We start from the raw sequence: 16,107 nt of genomic DNA, 5'->3' as shown, positions 1-16,107 counted from the left end.
CCCAATTATAACAACAAACAACACTACTACGACTACAACTACACCACCACCACCACTACTACACTATGACTACTACGACACCACTACTACTACTACCAAACTACTATTACACCACCACTACTACACTATGACTACTGCACCACCACCACTACTACACTATGACTACTACACCACCACTACTACACTATGACTACTACGACACCACTACTACCAAACTACTACTACACCACCACTACTACGACACCACTAGTACACCACCACTACTACACTATGACTACTACACCACCACCAGTACTACACTATGACTACTACGACACCACTACTACCAAACTACTACTACACTATGACTACTACACCACCACTACTACACTGACTACTACACCGCCACTACTACACTGACTACTAGTACTACACCACCACTACTACACTGACTACTACGACACCACTACTACACTATGACTACTACACCACCACTACTACACTATGACTAGTACGACACCACTACTACTACTACACCACTACTACTACTACACCACTACCAAACTACTACTACACCACTACTACAGCTACACTACTACTACACCACTACTACTACACCACCACTACTACACCACTACTACAACTACGACCACACAAATACACCACTATTACCTTCCTCCTGGTATGTATGTAATCTTCCCTCAGAGTGGGATTAAAACTTTTGGCTGAATCGCAAAGCAAACTGTGACGTCACGCGCTTTCTTTGACGTCGCTAATCACGTCGTCTTCCACAATTACACGAACCTGGCGTCTGTTCGCTTATTGTTTCTTGTCGAGCCAAGTGGTTTAAGCACTCAACTAAGCACTCCATTCGAAATCGTTAAACGGCTGGATTGGCACGTGCTCGATAGCCGCTTGGTACGTGAACACACACCTACGAGATCTGTGTGTTCCTCTTGAAGTTACGGATAAGACGTTTTACCTTGGACACCTGTTAATCACAACCCTTTGCATTCCCATTATTCATCTGACGCACTCAAACTGAATAAATAAATAAATACACAACGTAGTGTCGTAGACGAACAAAATGACGTCATGTGCCCAGTGGGAGCAAAAAAAATTCCCAAGTTCCGAGTTGGGTTTTCAGGATGACTCAGAGGTGCGACACTCACCTGTGAGCTCTCTCGTCACCAATCATAAATTGTCGTCCTGACATTTTGCATCTACGAGTGCGCTGGACACTAAGTTGGGTGTCCTGCTCGTGGACGTTAAATATTCCAGTCTTTCAGATGGGGTAGGCCGGTCTGTGGGTGACATCTTGGTCCAAAATCCTGTCTTAACCTACATCACCGTCACCATGCAACAGAGAGGAGACCAGTCGACAGTTGGTTCTCTGCCAAGAGGTCGGACGCTCACGGGCACTCGACAACTCCTGCAACGAATTTGGGACTAAATGAAGCTTAAATGCGCCTTATTATCTGCGCCTTATTAGGCTATCGAGAGGGCAGTTACGTTCTGATCAAACAAACCCAAGTCAAGTTATGGTGAAAAATGGTAAAATGTCCATAATTGGGTCATGGCCTTAAAATTAGGTCAACAGCAAAAAAAATTGTATCAATCCCACATACTTTTTATTCCCATTATTGATCAAAATTTCATTCTGAAAGTCCCGGCCAGCTCTGAGATGCAGCTTGGACATTGGCAGGAAAAAGGGAGAAACACCTAAATGGTGGTTTAGTACTCCTAAGGGTGTAAGACCTTGACCTTTAAGTCGGAGGGGTATGATGTAAATCGACCGTAAATGTACTTTTCTCGAGTCTGAGGGCAATTTCATTCCAATGGAACAAACCGGAGTCCAGTTATGGTGAAAAATGTTTATAATTAGGTCATGTCCTTAAAAATGAGCTGAAGGTCAAAAAATAGGTCAAACCCACATACTTTCTATTCACATTATTGATGCAAAATTTCATTCCGAAAGTCCTATCTGGCTCCAAGATACAGCTCAGAAATCTTACTATAATTTACCAAATGTCCGTCTGTCTGTTCGAAGGTACCGCAAAAACGGCCGAACCGATCGCAACGATATTTTGGGTGGGTAATCCTGGGATCCCCTGGAGTAAAATAGGCTATATTGTTTTTCCAATTTCAGCTTTGGCCTCCAGCATTTTCAGGTTTGGACTCCCGCATAATGTTATTTTCCTGGGTACCGCAAAAACGGCTGCACCGACAGCTGCACCGATCGGCTGAACCGATCGGACTTGGTGACCTCAGACAAAGACCTTTTATAAGGACATGGGTTGAATCCCTGCTTGAGAGAATGCCAACCCCCTCCCCGCCATCACGGTCGTCTCTCCAACTCACAATCCCACAAGATATGCGGAAAAGACGACCCAAAACCAATTATCTTCTTTTTGATTCGTATATAAACATCATTAAAAGTAAATAATGACCTCGGCCAAAGTTCAAACGACGTGAGTTTAATCTCTACGTGAGAGAATTCCACATAGCTATTTGGGCGGTGTATAAGCTAACAGATCGCTGTCTCCATCGATCTTGCCAAGGCCGTAACACCTATTGGCTCAAAATCCTTTTAACTGTTGACTTGGTAGTTTTTCCAATGAAGGAAACACGTATGGGGAGTACATACGGCATAGCGATTGTAAATGTGACAGCTCTGAGGCGTCTTTCGCTTCGCATCGAATTATTCATTGCATTCATTCATTCATTTAATGATCATTACGCTCATTCTTACGCTCATTAAACATTATACGTTCATTAAACATTAAACGTTCATTAAACATTAAAGGTTCATTAAACGATTACGAAAATAAAAACGAAAAACATTACTAAATTACGTTCACACCGTCACATCAAACACTACCGTGAACACAAACATCGTCACAATGAAAATATTGTCACAATGAAAACAACGTCACAAACGTTACGTTACGTAATTCAAACCGTGAACACATCAAATATTGGAGAGCCCATTGCCCAAATTCGAAACACGATAGAATAATATTTACCGATATGAACAGTGATGTGGCTTTTATTGAAATTCTACAAATACTGTTTAGATTTTGATGATTTGCGTGTGATGTGATTTAACGGATGTTTATATGAATCGTTTAAAGTAAAAAAAGCCTTCAATTTCTGATATTTTACCTTTTCATTTGGGCCTCCCAATTGAAGCCCCGCCCATAGGACGGGTACCGTTGCTGGTTGATACAATTTGGAAATTTGGAGTGTTTAGAATTTAGATCATTGGTGTGAGAGTGCAGGAAGAAAATAATAATAATAATTTAAAAGAAATTCCAAATGATGGTTTAGTACTCCTGGGGAAGGGGGGGAAAGGTGCGTCTATGAAGGTCTTGTGGTACCATTAAAAAAATTGGGGGCGCCAATTGTAGAAACAAACCCTACAACGTTTAAGATAGGGGGGAGGCTTAATTAACAAGGTAACCGCTTTTAAAAGTAAAAATAACGTATACCGGTACTATACTGGAACAAAGTACTGAGTGCTGCCCAAATCGCTTTCAGTTGAACGGCAAGCCTGGTCAGCAGGTTCGTGACTGACTCGGGCAACAAGCATCTCCACTTGGCGAAAAGGTAGGAATAAATAATTGGGGTTGTTACAAGATGAAGAAGATAATTTGAGCTTTGATGTCCTCACTTTTTGCTCTCTGTAATCGTCCACAGGTCTGCAGCAACGAAAGAAAAGCAACTTCACGAGAAACCACAAACGATCGCCGGACAGCGACGCCCGCAGCGTGCAGCTCGATTGGGGAAGCAAAACAACCGACTTGATGGGGCACGCTCGCAACACCTGCATAAAATGCAAATTTATTTAAGCTGGCATCATACGGCATCATTGCATTAAAATCAATATTCACTTCAAAAAAAAACTACTGCAAAGCACAAACCAAAAATCATCAGGCATTTCAACGATATAATATCCAGGAGAATATTCGAGAACAAACGGGACCCCCTCTCTGCCTAGTTGGGTGTAATTGTCCGTACATGAAAGCTCGAGCTTGTGAAACACATCAGACCTTTGCCAGTTAGTATTAAGCTCGGCCACCAAGCCTTGCCACACGAATAATTACTGCATTTCACAGGGGAAGGGGGCACACGGTTACATAGAACACAAGGTAGTGTTCCTCGTCGTCGGCCATTCCCACCGTGAAGTGGAGCGACAAACTCGGCGTTTAATGCAAGTTAGTGTCTGCCTGTCGGTTAAACAAACAAAATGCACACAAAATAAACAAACAAACAAACATTCGCTCTTGGTGTCGTATCAGGAAAAAAAAGGAGGAAAGACAAACAAAATCAAATGTACATCGAAGATGCAAAATGTAAAAAAAAAAGAAAAAAAAAAGGCAGTTTGGTTTTATCATCAATATAATTACCGAAATTTACATCGGAGAATTCGCCGCAAATGATAGTTCAAGTCGTTTATACATTGTACATGCTTTTTCGATTCACCAAGCGAACATTTGTTTTATTCAAAAAACTTGTTTATATGCCGGAGCTCAGGGCGAACGCATCGATGGGACATGTATGCCCGACGCTTGTTCGGCACGTTCTCTCCGACGACCCGTGATCATTCCCTCGGCTTCAACCACCCACCCGCGCACGACACACTTGCCATTACCTCCGTACCCTTCGCCCATCTGTGACCCGCTTCCCATTTCCAGACTCATTTTGTCACCACCACCAGTGCAGAGGGCACCAAACCTACGAGAGGCAGAAAACAACAGGAAGGACAAGGAAATGTGGAGTTTGACATTTATACAAAAAAAAAAAAACTTTTCCCAGAACTATATCTGACGTTCATGAACACATTTAATTCTGAGGTCATTTTTGATCATCGGTTCCTATATGGACCATGACATGACGTCACATTTTTGATCATATATAAAAAGAGAACCATGACAATTACCACTACATATGAGCAGGGTACAGCCCGACGTGGAGATCGGTTTCTGAGGTTTGGGACATGGATTGTAGGGACAATGACAGGGAGATCAGGAGAAGTGGTGGAAGTATTGGTCAGAAGAAGAGTGGACATATGTTGTGTGCAAGAGACGAGATGGAAGGGAAATGGTGTGAGAATGGTGAAGGGTAGGCAGGGACAGAAATACAAGTTTGTGTGGCAAGGGTGCCCGGAGGGTGTGAATGGTGTTGGTGTCCTGTTTTCTGAGGAGTTTGTAGACAGTGTGGTGAGTGTGACTGAAGTGAGTGATAGGTTGATGATGGTGAAAATGATGATTGGAAAGCTCTTGGTGAACGTCATCTCGGGATATGCTCCACAGGTTGGTCGGAGCGATGAAGAGAAGGACAAGTTCTGGTGTGCGATAGAGAAGCTGATGGAAAACGTGAAAGATGAGGAAGTTGTTGTGGTAGGAGGAGACCTAAATGGACATGTGGGAAGGAGTATGGATGGTTTTGAGGGAGTTCATGGGGGTTACGGATATGGTGTGAGAAATGGAGAAGGTGAAAGGATTTTGGAGTTTGCTGATGGAGCTGATTTGTTGATTTGTAATACTCAGTTCCAGAAAGAGGATAATAAGTTTGTTACACACACGTCAGGTGGGTCGACGACAACCGTTGACTACCTGATGGTGCGTAGGCGAGATAGGGGGCACCTCCGGGACACAAAGGTGATCCCGGGGGAGGAGGCTGTTTCACAGCACTACTTGGTTGTCTGCGACATAAGGGTGAAAGGTGCGAGGAGAGCTCAGCGAGTGAAGTACCAACCGAGAATGAAGGTGTGGAGGTTGAAAGAGGTGACAGTAAGGGAGGCATTAAAAGAGAGGCTGAGTAGGGTATTGGTTGATGTGGTTGACCTTGAACGTGGTTGGATGTCAATGAAAGATAGTCTGTTGGGAGCCGTTGGTGAGGTATGTGGATGGACAAAAGGACCACCGAGGCACACGGAAACATGGTGGTAGGATGATGAAGTTGGAAAGAGGATTGACGAGAAGAGGAAGAAGTTCAAGGAGTGGCAGAAGGCGAAGGGTACGGGAGCAGAAAAAGCAGAGCATGAAAGTTATAAGGCAGCCAAGAAGGCTGCAAAGAAAGAGGTAGCAAAGGCGCAGGAGGCATGTAGGAAAATGTTCGGAGAACGCTTGGATTCGGAAGAGGGTCAGAGAGCAGTATTCAGGATTGCAAAGCAGATAGCGAAAGAGAGGTGTGATGTGATGGGGGTGAGTTGCTTGAAGGATGAAGTGGGATAAATCGTTGTGGACCCAGATGGAATTAAAGGAAGATGGAAAAGATATATGGAAATGCTGTTGAATGCAGAGAATGAATGGGATGGCAACATAGAGAGTAACCCAGTTTTAGGACCGGCAGAGAAGATAACTGAGAAGGAAGTTGAGGAAGCGATAAAAGCAATAAAACCACCTTTAGAGGCCATTTTTCCCCGCAAGCGGGGGTTGGCCTTTTTCGGGAACCGTGGTTGTTGTTGTTTTTCGGTCCCCTTTTTGAAGCAATGTTTTATGGCCGGATGCCCTTCCTGACGCCAACCCTTTTTGCCGCCTTTAACGACAAGCAGGGAATTACCAGTGAACTGGTACTCAATTTGCCGACCTCGGAAGGATGACAGGCTGAGTCAACCCCCCTGGCGTTAATTCAGCGATTGACCGGGATTCGAACCCAGGATCCTAAGATCCTAAGCCGGCACCCTAGCCGCTAGCCCAACACCAGGGATGCCAGTTTTAGGACCGGCAGAGAAGATAACTGAGAAGGAAGTTGAGGAAGCGATAAAAGCAATGAAGAGTAGAAAAGTGGGAGGGCCGACAGGAGTTGTGGGAGATATGTTGAAGGCAGCAGGAAGTTGGGGTGTGAAGAGAATGACAGAGATCTGTAATCTGGTGGTGAAAGAAGGGCGCATTCCAGTGGATTGGGAACTGAGTACCCTCGTCCCTCTATACAAGGGGAAAGGTGACCATCTGGAGTGTGGCTCGTACCGAGCGATAAAGTTATTGGAGCATGGAATGAAGGTATTGGAAAGGGTGTTGGAGAGGAGGATAAGGAAGAAGGTGAAGATCGACGAAATGCAGTTTGGATTTATGCCAGGAAGAGGCACGACAGACGCGCTCTTTATTGTGAGGCAGTTGCAGGAGAAGTACATGGAGAAGAGGAAGAAGTTGTTTCTTGGGTTTGTTGATCTGGAGAAAGAATTCGATGGGGTTCCACGCGAAGTATTGACATGGGCATTGAGGAAGTTAGAAGTGGACGAATGGTTGATCAGAGTTCAACTCTGCCGGTCCTAAAACATGGCAATGTACAAAAGAGCGCGCACAGCTGTAAGGACGAAGCACGGGAACAGTGGTGAGTTTGAGGTGAAGGTGGGAGTGCATCAGGGGTTGGTACTAAGTCCACTACTATTTGTAGCTGTAATGGAGGTGCTGGCTCAGAATGTAAAGGAGGGTTTACCGTGGGAGTTGTTGTATGCAGATGATCTGGTGTTGATTGCGGAAAGTATGGATGGACTGAAGGAAAAGATGAACAAGTGGAAGGAATGTATGGAGACAAAAGGTCTGAAGGTGAATATAGGAAAGACGAAGGTGATGGCAAGTGGTAAAGCATGTGGTGAGGTGGAAAGAACTGGGAAATGGCCATGTGGTGAGGTGGAAAGAACTGGGAAATGGCCATGTGCTGTGTGCAGGAAGGGTGTCGGAGTGAACTCCATTCAATGTACAATGTGCGCTGAGTGGGGGTTTTTTGGGGGGTTTTTTTGTATACAAGATCGAGGCTCGTGAAAGAGCTAACATTAATCACATCAAATTTCATCAAAAATGTAGTGGTCTGAGAGGGTCATTAACCAGTGTGGCAGCTACATTCAAATGTAAGGTGTGCACAGAGGGAGCTGCAGATGGAGGAAATGTTGAGTTGGATCTTGGAGCCGGCATGAAGCTGGAAGGTGTGAAAACATTTTGTCACCTCGGAGGCATGCTGAATGGAGAAGGTGGATCAGACTCGGCAACGGTTGCTAGAGTGAGATGCATGGAAGAAGTTTCGGGAACGGAATGGTGTGCTGATGAGGAGGGGAGTGTCGTTGAAGCTGAAAGGAAAGGTGTATGCTGCATGTGTGAGAAGTGTTATGATTTATGGGAGCGAGACATGGGTCATGAATGTAGAGCAGCAACGAAGGCTGGAAAGGGTGGAAATGCGAATGGTTCGGTGGATGTGCGGAGTATCGTTGAGAGAGAGGAAGACAAATGATGAATTGTGAAAAATGATAGGAATAGAGCCTGTGATGGATGCTGTGAAGAGGAACAGGTTGAGATGGTTTGGTCATGTGTTGAGGAAGGATGAAAGTGACTGGTTGAGAAGAGTGATGGAAATGAATGTAGAAGGAAGTAGAGGACGGGGAAGACCGAGAAAGACTTGGCTGAAGATGGTGGAAGAAGAAATGCGGGCAAGGGGGTTAACAAGGAGAGATGCAGAAAATAGGGCAAAATGGAGAAGATCGTCATGGGGACCGCAAGGCTAACCCCCGCTCTAGCAGGGAAAATGCCCTTTAAAATGCACGTTGTTGTATGTTGTTGGTTCCTTTATGGGACCGGATGTGATGCAGCAATACCTACAACCCTCAAAATCTGACCTTACTACCTCTACCACCAAAGGTGAGCAGAGATTGTTTTCACCACTCTGTGTTTGTTTGTGAGCACGATATGTCAAAAGGTTATGGACGGATTTGGCCGATACTTGGTGGACAAGTTGGGTGTGTGACAAGGACGAATTGATTCGATTTTGATGGACTCAAATCCAGATTCGGATACGAGTTTTTTTTTTTTGGTTTGTTTGTTTAAAGTGATTCTTCTCCATTGAGAAATGGGGCCAAAAACGTTATCTATCACGATATTTTAAAAAGTTGTGGACGAGTTAAGACAAAACTAGGTGGACAAGTGACAAGTGACAAGAACAAGCCGATCAGATTTTTGTGAAGATCCAGATTCAGATCCAAAACGTTATGTGCTCAGCCTGGCGGAGGATACCGGCATTTGGTAGAGGTATGCGCTCCACCGAGTGCCATTCTAGTTTTGCACTTTGCAACGAGCATCAAGACAACTGCAAACAATATTGTATCCCCTCTCTCCAGTGATGTGCTACTGTATGTTTATTGAAACTTGTAAGGGGTTTCATAATGACCTGGGGCAGGAGTTTAGAATTTGTTCAGCGTGCCGGCGATAGCTAACCTATTCTTCGTGAACGAAACCGTGGGATCTTTAACATCCACCAACTGACCCTGGCAGACGCGATGCCCTGTTTAACGTCCATCTGAAGGATGACACACAATGATGAATCACCCTACCCGTGTAACGCCGGGATGGCAATTTATAGCTGGGCCGGGATTCAAACTCATGCGAGACAGCTTAGAGGCGAAAGTTCCATTGACCATCCGATGCAAATTATTCACTCCTGGAGTTTTGTCCATTCGCACTCCCCAACAACAACAACAACAACAACATGCATTTTAAGGCCTTTTTCCCTGCTAGAGCGGGGGTTAGCCTTGCGGTCCCCATGACAATGGCACTCCCCGAGGGCTTTTAAAACTTCTTTATTCCTCACAACATACTTGATCCTCAAGCATCTCGTCTTTTACTCCAGGAAAGTGATCTCTCGTTCTGTAGATGCTGATGCAAAACACTTCCTGTCCTTACCTCTTCAAAAGCACAAAAAGACCCACTGTTGGTGGAAAATGTCAGTCCAACACAAGTTGATAAGTGGAATGCAATTACAAGCTTCATCCTTATTTTCGTCCAAAACCATCGAGGTTGACCCTATTACCTTCACACCACCGGCATGGCGTAACCAGCTGAGGGAACCAGCTCGGTTCAACCTGTTTACCGTGAAACGTGTTTCGTGCGGCCAGAATGCAACGGACGAATCGCTATTTTGAGATGTTAAAACCCTTCAATCATCCGTCCATCTGTACTATGCAAACACCTTTGCTTGGCTCCAGGAGTTGACCACACAAGATTGACCACTTTTACTCCAATTATGATGCAACGATAAAAATACAGAAATTCGACATGGCATTACCAAGCTCTGCAAGGGGCTTTTCCATGTCGTCTTCTGTGAAGACTCGGCGTGGGAAGGGTGTCATTAGGCCAAAGTTGTTGCTGTTGCCATCAGTGTACGAACTGCCCTCATTCACATCTTTAGGGGTCCAGTTCAGCTGCAGGTATAGTCGTACTGAGGCAAGGCTCTCGCGTGCACCAAATACACCCGTGAGCTGTTTGCCATCAGGCAATCGGAACTGCGGTTGGGATGTGGTGTGTGGAGAAAGGGGGAGGAGTGAGGGGGTAGTCTTGGGTGTGGTATCAGAAAGGGAGACTCATACGAGGTAGACCTCACCAAGAAACCTTCATGCTATTATCCAAAGATCACAAAGCAATATGATAATAGATTTGACATGATCAGCACCGAAGCGTACAAATTAGATTGGGGGGGGGGGGGGGGGGTGGTAGTGGAAGAGGGAGGGGCAGGGCAAATGGGGGCAGCACCTGTATCCGACACTCGTTGTACTCTTTTGGTGCTTTCCCTTCAACGCTGGGCATAGGCACGGACATTGGTGCTGTGGACAGTTCGGCCTGCTCTTCACAACCGTGTCCAAACTGCCGAATACAGGGGAATAAGATGTCATTCTGCCTCGAAAGTTGAATGACACTTTGTTATTGCTGATATTGAAGTACAAACTACTGGTTAATAGAGCATTTACAGTCTGTAATCAATTATACAAATATTCACGGGCAAATAGAACTAAGGAAAAAAAAATAACAAAAATAATAAATAAATAAAAAGGATCGGGTTGGAGGCGCCATCATCGATGAGATCCACGGTGTGCACACCTTCAAAACATACCCCACCTTTCTGCCACCACGCAAATTCCCAAATACATCCTCAATTGATGCAAAGTTAACAGAACAACTTAAACAGCGTACTGTGACCTCTTAAGGGGCCCATGTCCTTTGTTAATGCGGCCTATAGTACATGCAAGGTCTTCTACAGCATCAACCACAAGAGAAAAGAACATGTGACGTTTTCATGTATTAGTAGAGGACTCCTCCCTCATACAGTACCTTCATGGCTCGCTCAGCCTTATCACGAGCTATTTTATCTTTTACTCGCTGCCTGCAAAACAAGCACAACAAAGTGATTAAGTCACAAAGGGGAGCACTTTGTATTGAGCATCAAGACAATGGCAATTACAATCTTCCTAGCAAACGGTGCCACTTCAACGGAACATTCTGACTTCAAACCAAATAATGAATGCTCCCGGGTTGCACCTTGCGAGCTTCTCCTCTTGTTTCTCACGTGTGCGCTGTTCCACCAGCTGCTGCATCTCGAGATCGCGGAGGCGCTCGCGGGCAGAGCCCATTTCCTGGCCATCACGACGTCGCTGCTTCTCCCTCTCCACCTCGGCCTGCCGCTCTCGCTCTTCTCGCTCGATTCGTGCGTGCTGCAACCGCTGCTCGAGTCTGCATGGCATGGCGACATTGAGAATGATCTTGAGTGAAAAATAAGCAGAATCCTCAATTTAAGATTCCACTCAAACATGTTGCAGATTTGGCCGAGTACAAATCTTTGAATTCGCAACTATAATGGCATTTTGTAGGACGCACACCTCTGCCATGCTGAACAGTTTACGTTTTGTATCCCAATGACATCGCTGAACGATCGCTGAATTAATGCCAGGGGGGTTGACTCAGCCTGTCATCCTTCCGAGGTCGGCTAATTGAGTACCAACAACAACAACAACAACAACATGCATTTTAAAGGCCATTTTCCCTGCTAGAGCGGGTGTTAGCCTTGCGGTCCCCATGACAATCTTCTCCATTTTGCCCTATTTTCTGCATCTCTCCTTGTTAACCCCCTTGCCCGCATTTCTTCTTCGACCATCTTTAGCCAAGTCTTTCTCGGTCTTCCCCGTCCTCTACTTCCTTCTACATTAACTTCCATCACTCTTCTCAACCAGTCACTTTCATCCTTCCTCAACACATGACCAAACCATCTCAACCTGTTCCTCTTCACAGCATCAATCACAGGCTCTATTCCCATCATCTTTTGCAATTCATCATTTGTCTTCCTCTCTCTCAACGATATCATTTGTCTTCCTTAGTTCTTTTATGGTCGCCGTAAAACATTGCTTCAAAAAGGGGACCAAAAAACAACAACAACCATGGTCCCCGAAAAGGCCAACCCCCGCTTTGCGGGGAAAAATGGCCTCTAAACGGTGGTTCTCTCAACGATACTACGCACATCCGTCGAACCATTCGCATTTCCACCCTTTCCAACCTTCGTTGCTGCTCTACGTTCATGACCCATGTCTCGCTCCCATAAATCATAACACTTCTCACACATGCAGCATACACCTTTCCCTTCAGCTTCAACGACATTCCCCTCATCATCAGCACGCCACTCAATTCCCGAAACTTCTTCCATGCACATCTCACTCGAGCAACCGTTGCCGAGTCTGATCCACCTTCTCCATTCAGCATGTCTCCGAGGTAGCAAAATGTTTTCACACCTTCCAGCTTCACGCCGTCTCCAAGATCCAACTCAACATTTCCTCCATCTGCAGCTCCCTCTGTGCACACCTTACATTTGAATGTAGCTGCCACACTGGTTAATGGCCCTCTCAGACCACTACATTTTTGATGAACCCACTCAGCGCACATTGTACACTGAATGGAGTTCACAATTGAGTACCAGTTCACTGGTAATTCCCTGTTTGTCGTTAAAGGCGGCAAAAAGGGTTGGCGTCAGGAAGGGCATCCGGCCGTAAAACATTGCTTCAAAAAGGGGACCAAAAAAACAACAACAACCACGGTTCCCGAAAAAGGCCAACCCCCGCTTTGCGGGGACAAAATGGCCTCTAAAGGTGGTTTTTTTATTTATTTATCCCAATGACAGGCCGGATCTGCGCCAAAATGAAATTGGCTTGTTCTTATCACCTCCCCAACTCATCCACCAAGTTTTGTAATAATCCGTCCACAACTTTTGGGAATATCATGCTATATATCGTTTTTGACCCTATCTCTCAACTGTGAAGAATCACTTGAAAAATAAAAATAAAATATCCTATCGAAATCTTCACTAAAATCGAATCAATTTGTCCTCATCAGACCTCATAAAAAACAGACCTTTTCGGTTTTATGGTGTAAATTGACGTTTCAATCGTATATCTTTTATAGATGTAGAGTTCATATTTTGAAGATGCACGACTACACGTATTCCATCGAGGTAAATGTATTTTTTTATAGCACGTACTTTATAGATGCACTTACATTCTTAATACTACATACTTTTTAGATGTAATCGCATCATACTATAATTCACCAAATGTCTGTCTGTCTGTTCGAAGATACCGTAAAAACTGCTGAACCAATCGCAAAGATATTTTGGGTGAATAATCCTGGGATCGCCAGGAGTAAAATAGGCTATTTAGTTTTCCCAATTTCAGCTTTAGTCTCCAGCATTCTCAGGTTTGGACTCCCGCATAACATTCGCATAACGTTCATTGTTCTCATTGTGACGACGCACAAACGGCGGCACCCGGGAAAGCAACATGTCTCCATCGATCGCTGACAGATCGCTGTCTCCATCGATCTTGCCAAGGCCATAACAGCTATCTGCTCAAAATCCTTTTAAATGTTGATTTGGTACAGTTACACGTTTCGGGAATTTTGTACACGTATCGGGAGTACATATGTCATAGTGATTGTGAACACGATTATCGGTCACGATTCACAATCACGATCATCACGATCATAGTGTATCGATCACGATTTGAAACACGATGGAATAATATTTACCGATATGAACAGTGATGTGGCTTTTATTGAAATTCGAAAGATACTGTTTAGATTTTGATGATTTGCGTGTGATATGATTCAACGGATGTTTATATGAATCGTTTAAAATAAAAAAAACCCTTCAATTTCTGATATTTTCCCATCGCCATATGCAGATTCACCACGGTCCCACGATCGATGTTTCTATACGTGAACGTACCCGTTTGTTTGCGAACGGGTACATTTTTCATGGAAGTCCTTCTCGAACTTGCTGTCCATGTCTGACGTGAGACTGAAGGTGCTACAGGAATGTGGAATTTATTGGTTTCATGCTTTAGCATTCGCTGTATCTGCATTGCCTGTTTGCTTCTGGCCTCCCACCCGTGCGTAGCACGGGTATCTCTCTAGTTGCAATAATATGTACTTTATAGAGCCACTCAGTTTTAAAATGATAATGTGTAATACTGGCTACTACCAGGACCAGGTGGAATTTGTGGCCTATACAACAACACAACAACATGCATTTTAAGGCCATGTTCCCTGCTAGAGCGGGGGTTAGCCTTGCGGTCCCCATGACAATCTTCTCCATTTTGCCCTATTTTCTGCATCTCTCCTTGTTAACCCCCTTGCCCGCATTTCTTCTTCCACCATCTTTAGCCAAGTCTTTCTCGGTCTTCCCCGTCCTCTACTTCCTTCTACATTAACTTCCATCACTCTTCTCAACCAGTCACTTTCATCCTTCCTCAATACATGACCAAACCATCTCAACCTGTTCCTCTTCACAGCATCAATCACAGGCAATATTCCCATCATCTTTCGCAATTCATCATTTGTCTTCCTCTCTCTCAACGATACTCCGCACATCCATCGAACCATTCGCATTTCCACCCTTTCCAGCCTTCGTTGCTGCTCTACGTTCATTACCCATGTCTCGCTCCCATAAATCATAACACTTCTCACACATGCAGCATACACCTTTCCCTTCAGCTTCAGCGACACTCTCCTCCTCATCAGCACGCCACTCAGTTCCCGAAACTTCTTCCATGCACATCTCACTCGAGCAACCGTTGCCGAGTCTGATCCACCTTCTCCATTCAGCATGTCTCCGAGGTAGCAAAATGTTTTCACACCTTCCAGCTTCACGCCGTCTCCAAGATCCAACTCAACATTTCCTCCATCTGCAGCTCCCTCTGTGCACACCTTACATTTGAATGTAGCTGCCACACTGGTTAATGACCCTCTCAGACCACTACATTTTTGATGAACCCACTCAGCACACATTGTACATTGAATGGAGTTCACCCCGACACCCTTCCTACACACAGCACACGGCCACTTCCCAGTTCTTTCCACCTCACCACATGCTTTACCACTTGCCATCACCTTTGTCTTTCCGATATTCACCTTCAGACCTTTTGTCTCCATACATTCCTTCCACTTGTTCATCTTTTCCTTCAGTCCATCCATACTTTCCGCAATCAACACCAGATCATCTGCATACAACAACTCCCACGGTAAACCCTCCTTTACGGTCTGAGCCAGCACCTCCATCACAGCTACAAATAGTAATGGACTTAGTACCGACCCCTGATGCACTCCCACCTTCACCTCAAACTCACCACTGTTCCCGTCCTTCGTCCTTACAGCTGTGCGTGCTCTTTTGTACATTGCCAATGTTATTGCCAATTGCCAATTGCCAATGTACATTGTACATAGGCCAAGTGGCCTATGTTAGCACATTATGGGCAGACAGACAAACAAATGGACCAAAATGCAATATCCTCTCCTCTGGCAGGGGTAATCTCAGCTTCTTAATTCTCTGGCAAAAAATCTACAAATTCAGTGTGCCATCATACGTTTTGGGGTATTACCAAAATTTGATGACAAAACAGTCAGTCATTCATGTTTATGAACAAGCAATATTGTGTCAAGGAGTATAAAACGACACAGCCGATCAATAGAGATATGGTAGCATCGACAAGAAAGATAAAGAAAGAAAAGAGGGATCTGAAGAATGGCATAAAGGCACAAACACTCGCCTCTAAGCTGTCCAGCCTGGGTTCAGATATCCCGACTCAGCTACAAACTGTCATCCCGGTGTTTCACATGCAGGGTGGTGTGTGTGTGTGTGTGTGTGTGTGTGTGTGTGTGTGTGTGTGTGTGTGTGTGTGTGTGTGTGTGTGTGTGTGTGTGTGTGTGTCATCCCTTGTATGGACAATCAACTGGGTGTTCCGTCTACCGGCATTAGTTGGTGGACAGTGGACGTTAAAGATCCCATGGTGTCGCTCATGAAGAGTAGGCGAGTTATCACCAGTTA

General features: G+C 44.9%; 1 protein-coding gene across 4 annotated transcripts in view; it reads right to left on the bottom strand.

The window, feature by feature from the left end:
* Positions 1–3,791: 3,791 nt before the first annotated feature.
* Positions 3,792–16,107, bottom strand: part of UBXN1 (UBX domain protein 1) — a 75,513-nt gene continuing 63,197 nt past the window's right edge. For all 4 annotated transcript variants that reach the window (XM_078766627.1, XM_078766628.1, XM_078766630.1 and 1 more), the window contains exons 5-9: positions 11,283–11,474; positions 11,076–11,127; positions 10,500–10,610; positions 10,036–10,252; positions 3,792–4,716 (exon numbers count right to left, since the gene is read on the bottom strand). In XM_078766627.1, coding sequence (XP_078622753.1) covers positions 4,679–4,716; positions 10,036–10,252; positions 10,500–10,610; positions 11,076–11,127; positions 11,283–11,474 — 610 coding nt within the window. In that variant the 3' untranslated portion in view covers positions 3,792–4,678. The remainder of the gene's footprint in view (positions 4,717–10,035; positions 10,253–10,499; positions 10,611–11,075; positions 11,128–11,282; positions 11,475–16,107) is intronic.

The sequence above is a fragment of the Myxine glutinosa genome, chromosome 12 (assembly GCF_964187855.1).
Source record: "Myxine glutinosa chromosome 12, kmMyxGlut1.1, whole genome shotgun sequence".
In the NCBI taxonomy this organism is placed as follows: Eukaryota; Metazoa; Chordata; class Myxini; order Myxiniformes; family Myxinidae; genus Myxine; species Myxine glutinosa.
This window is presented reverse-complemented; position numbering and strand designations above follow the sequence as displayed.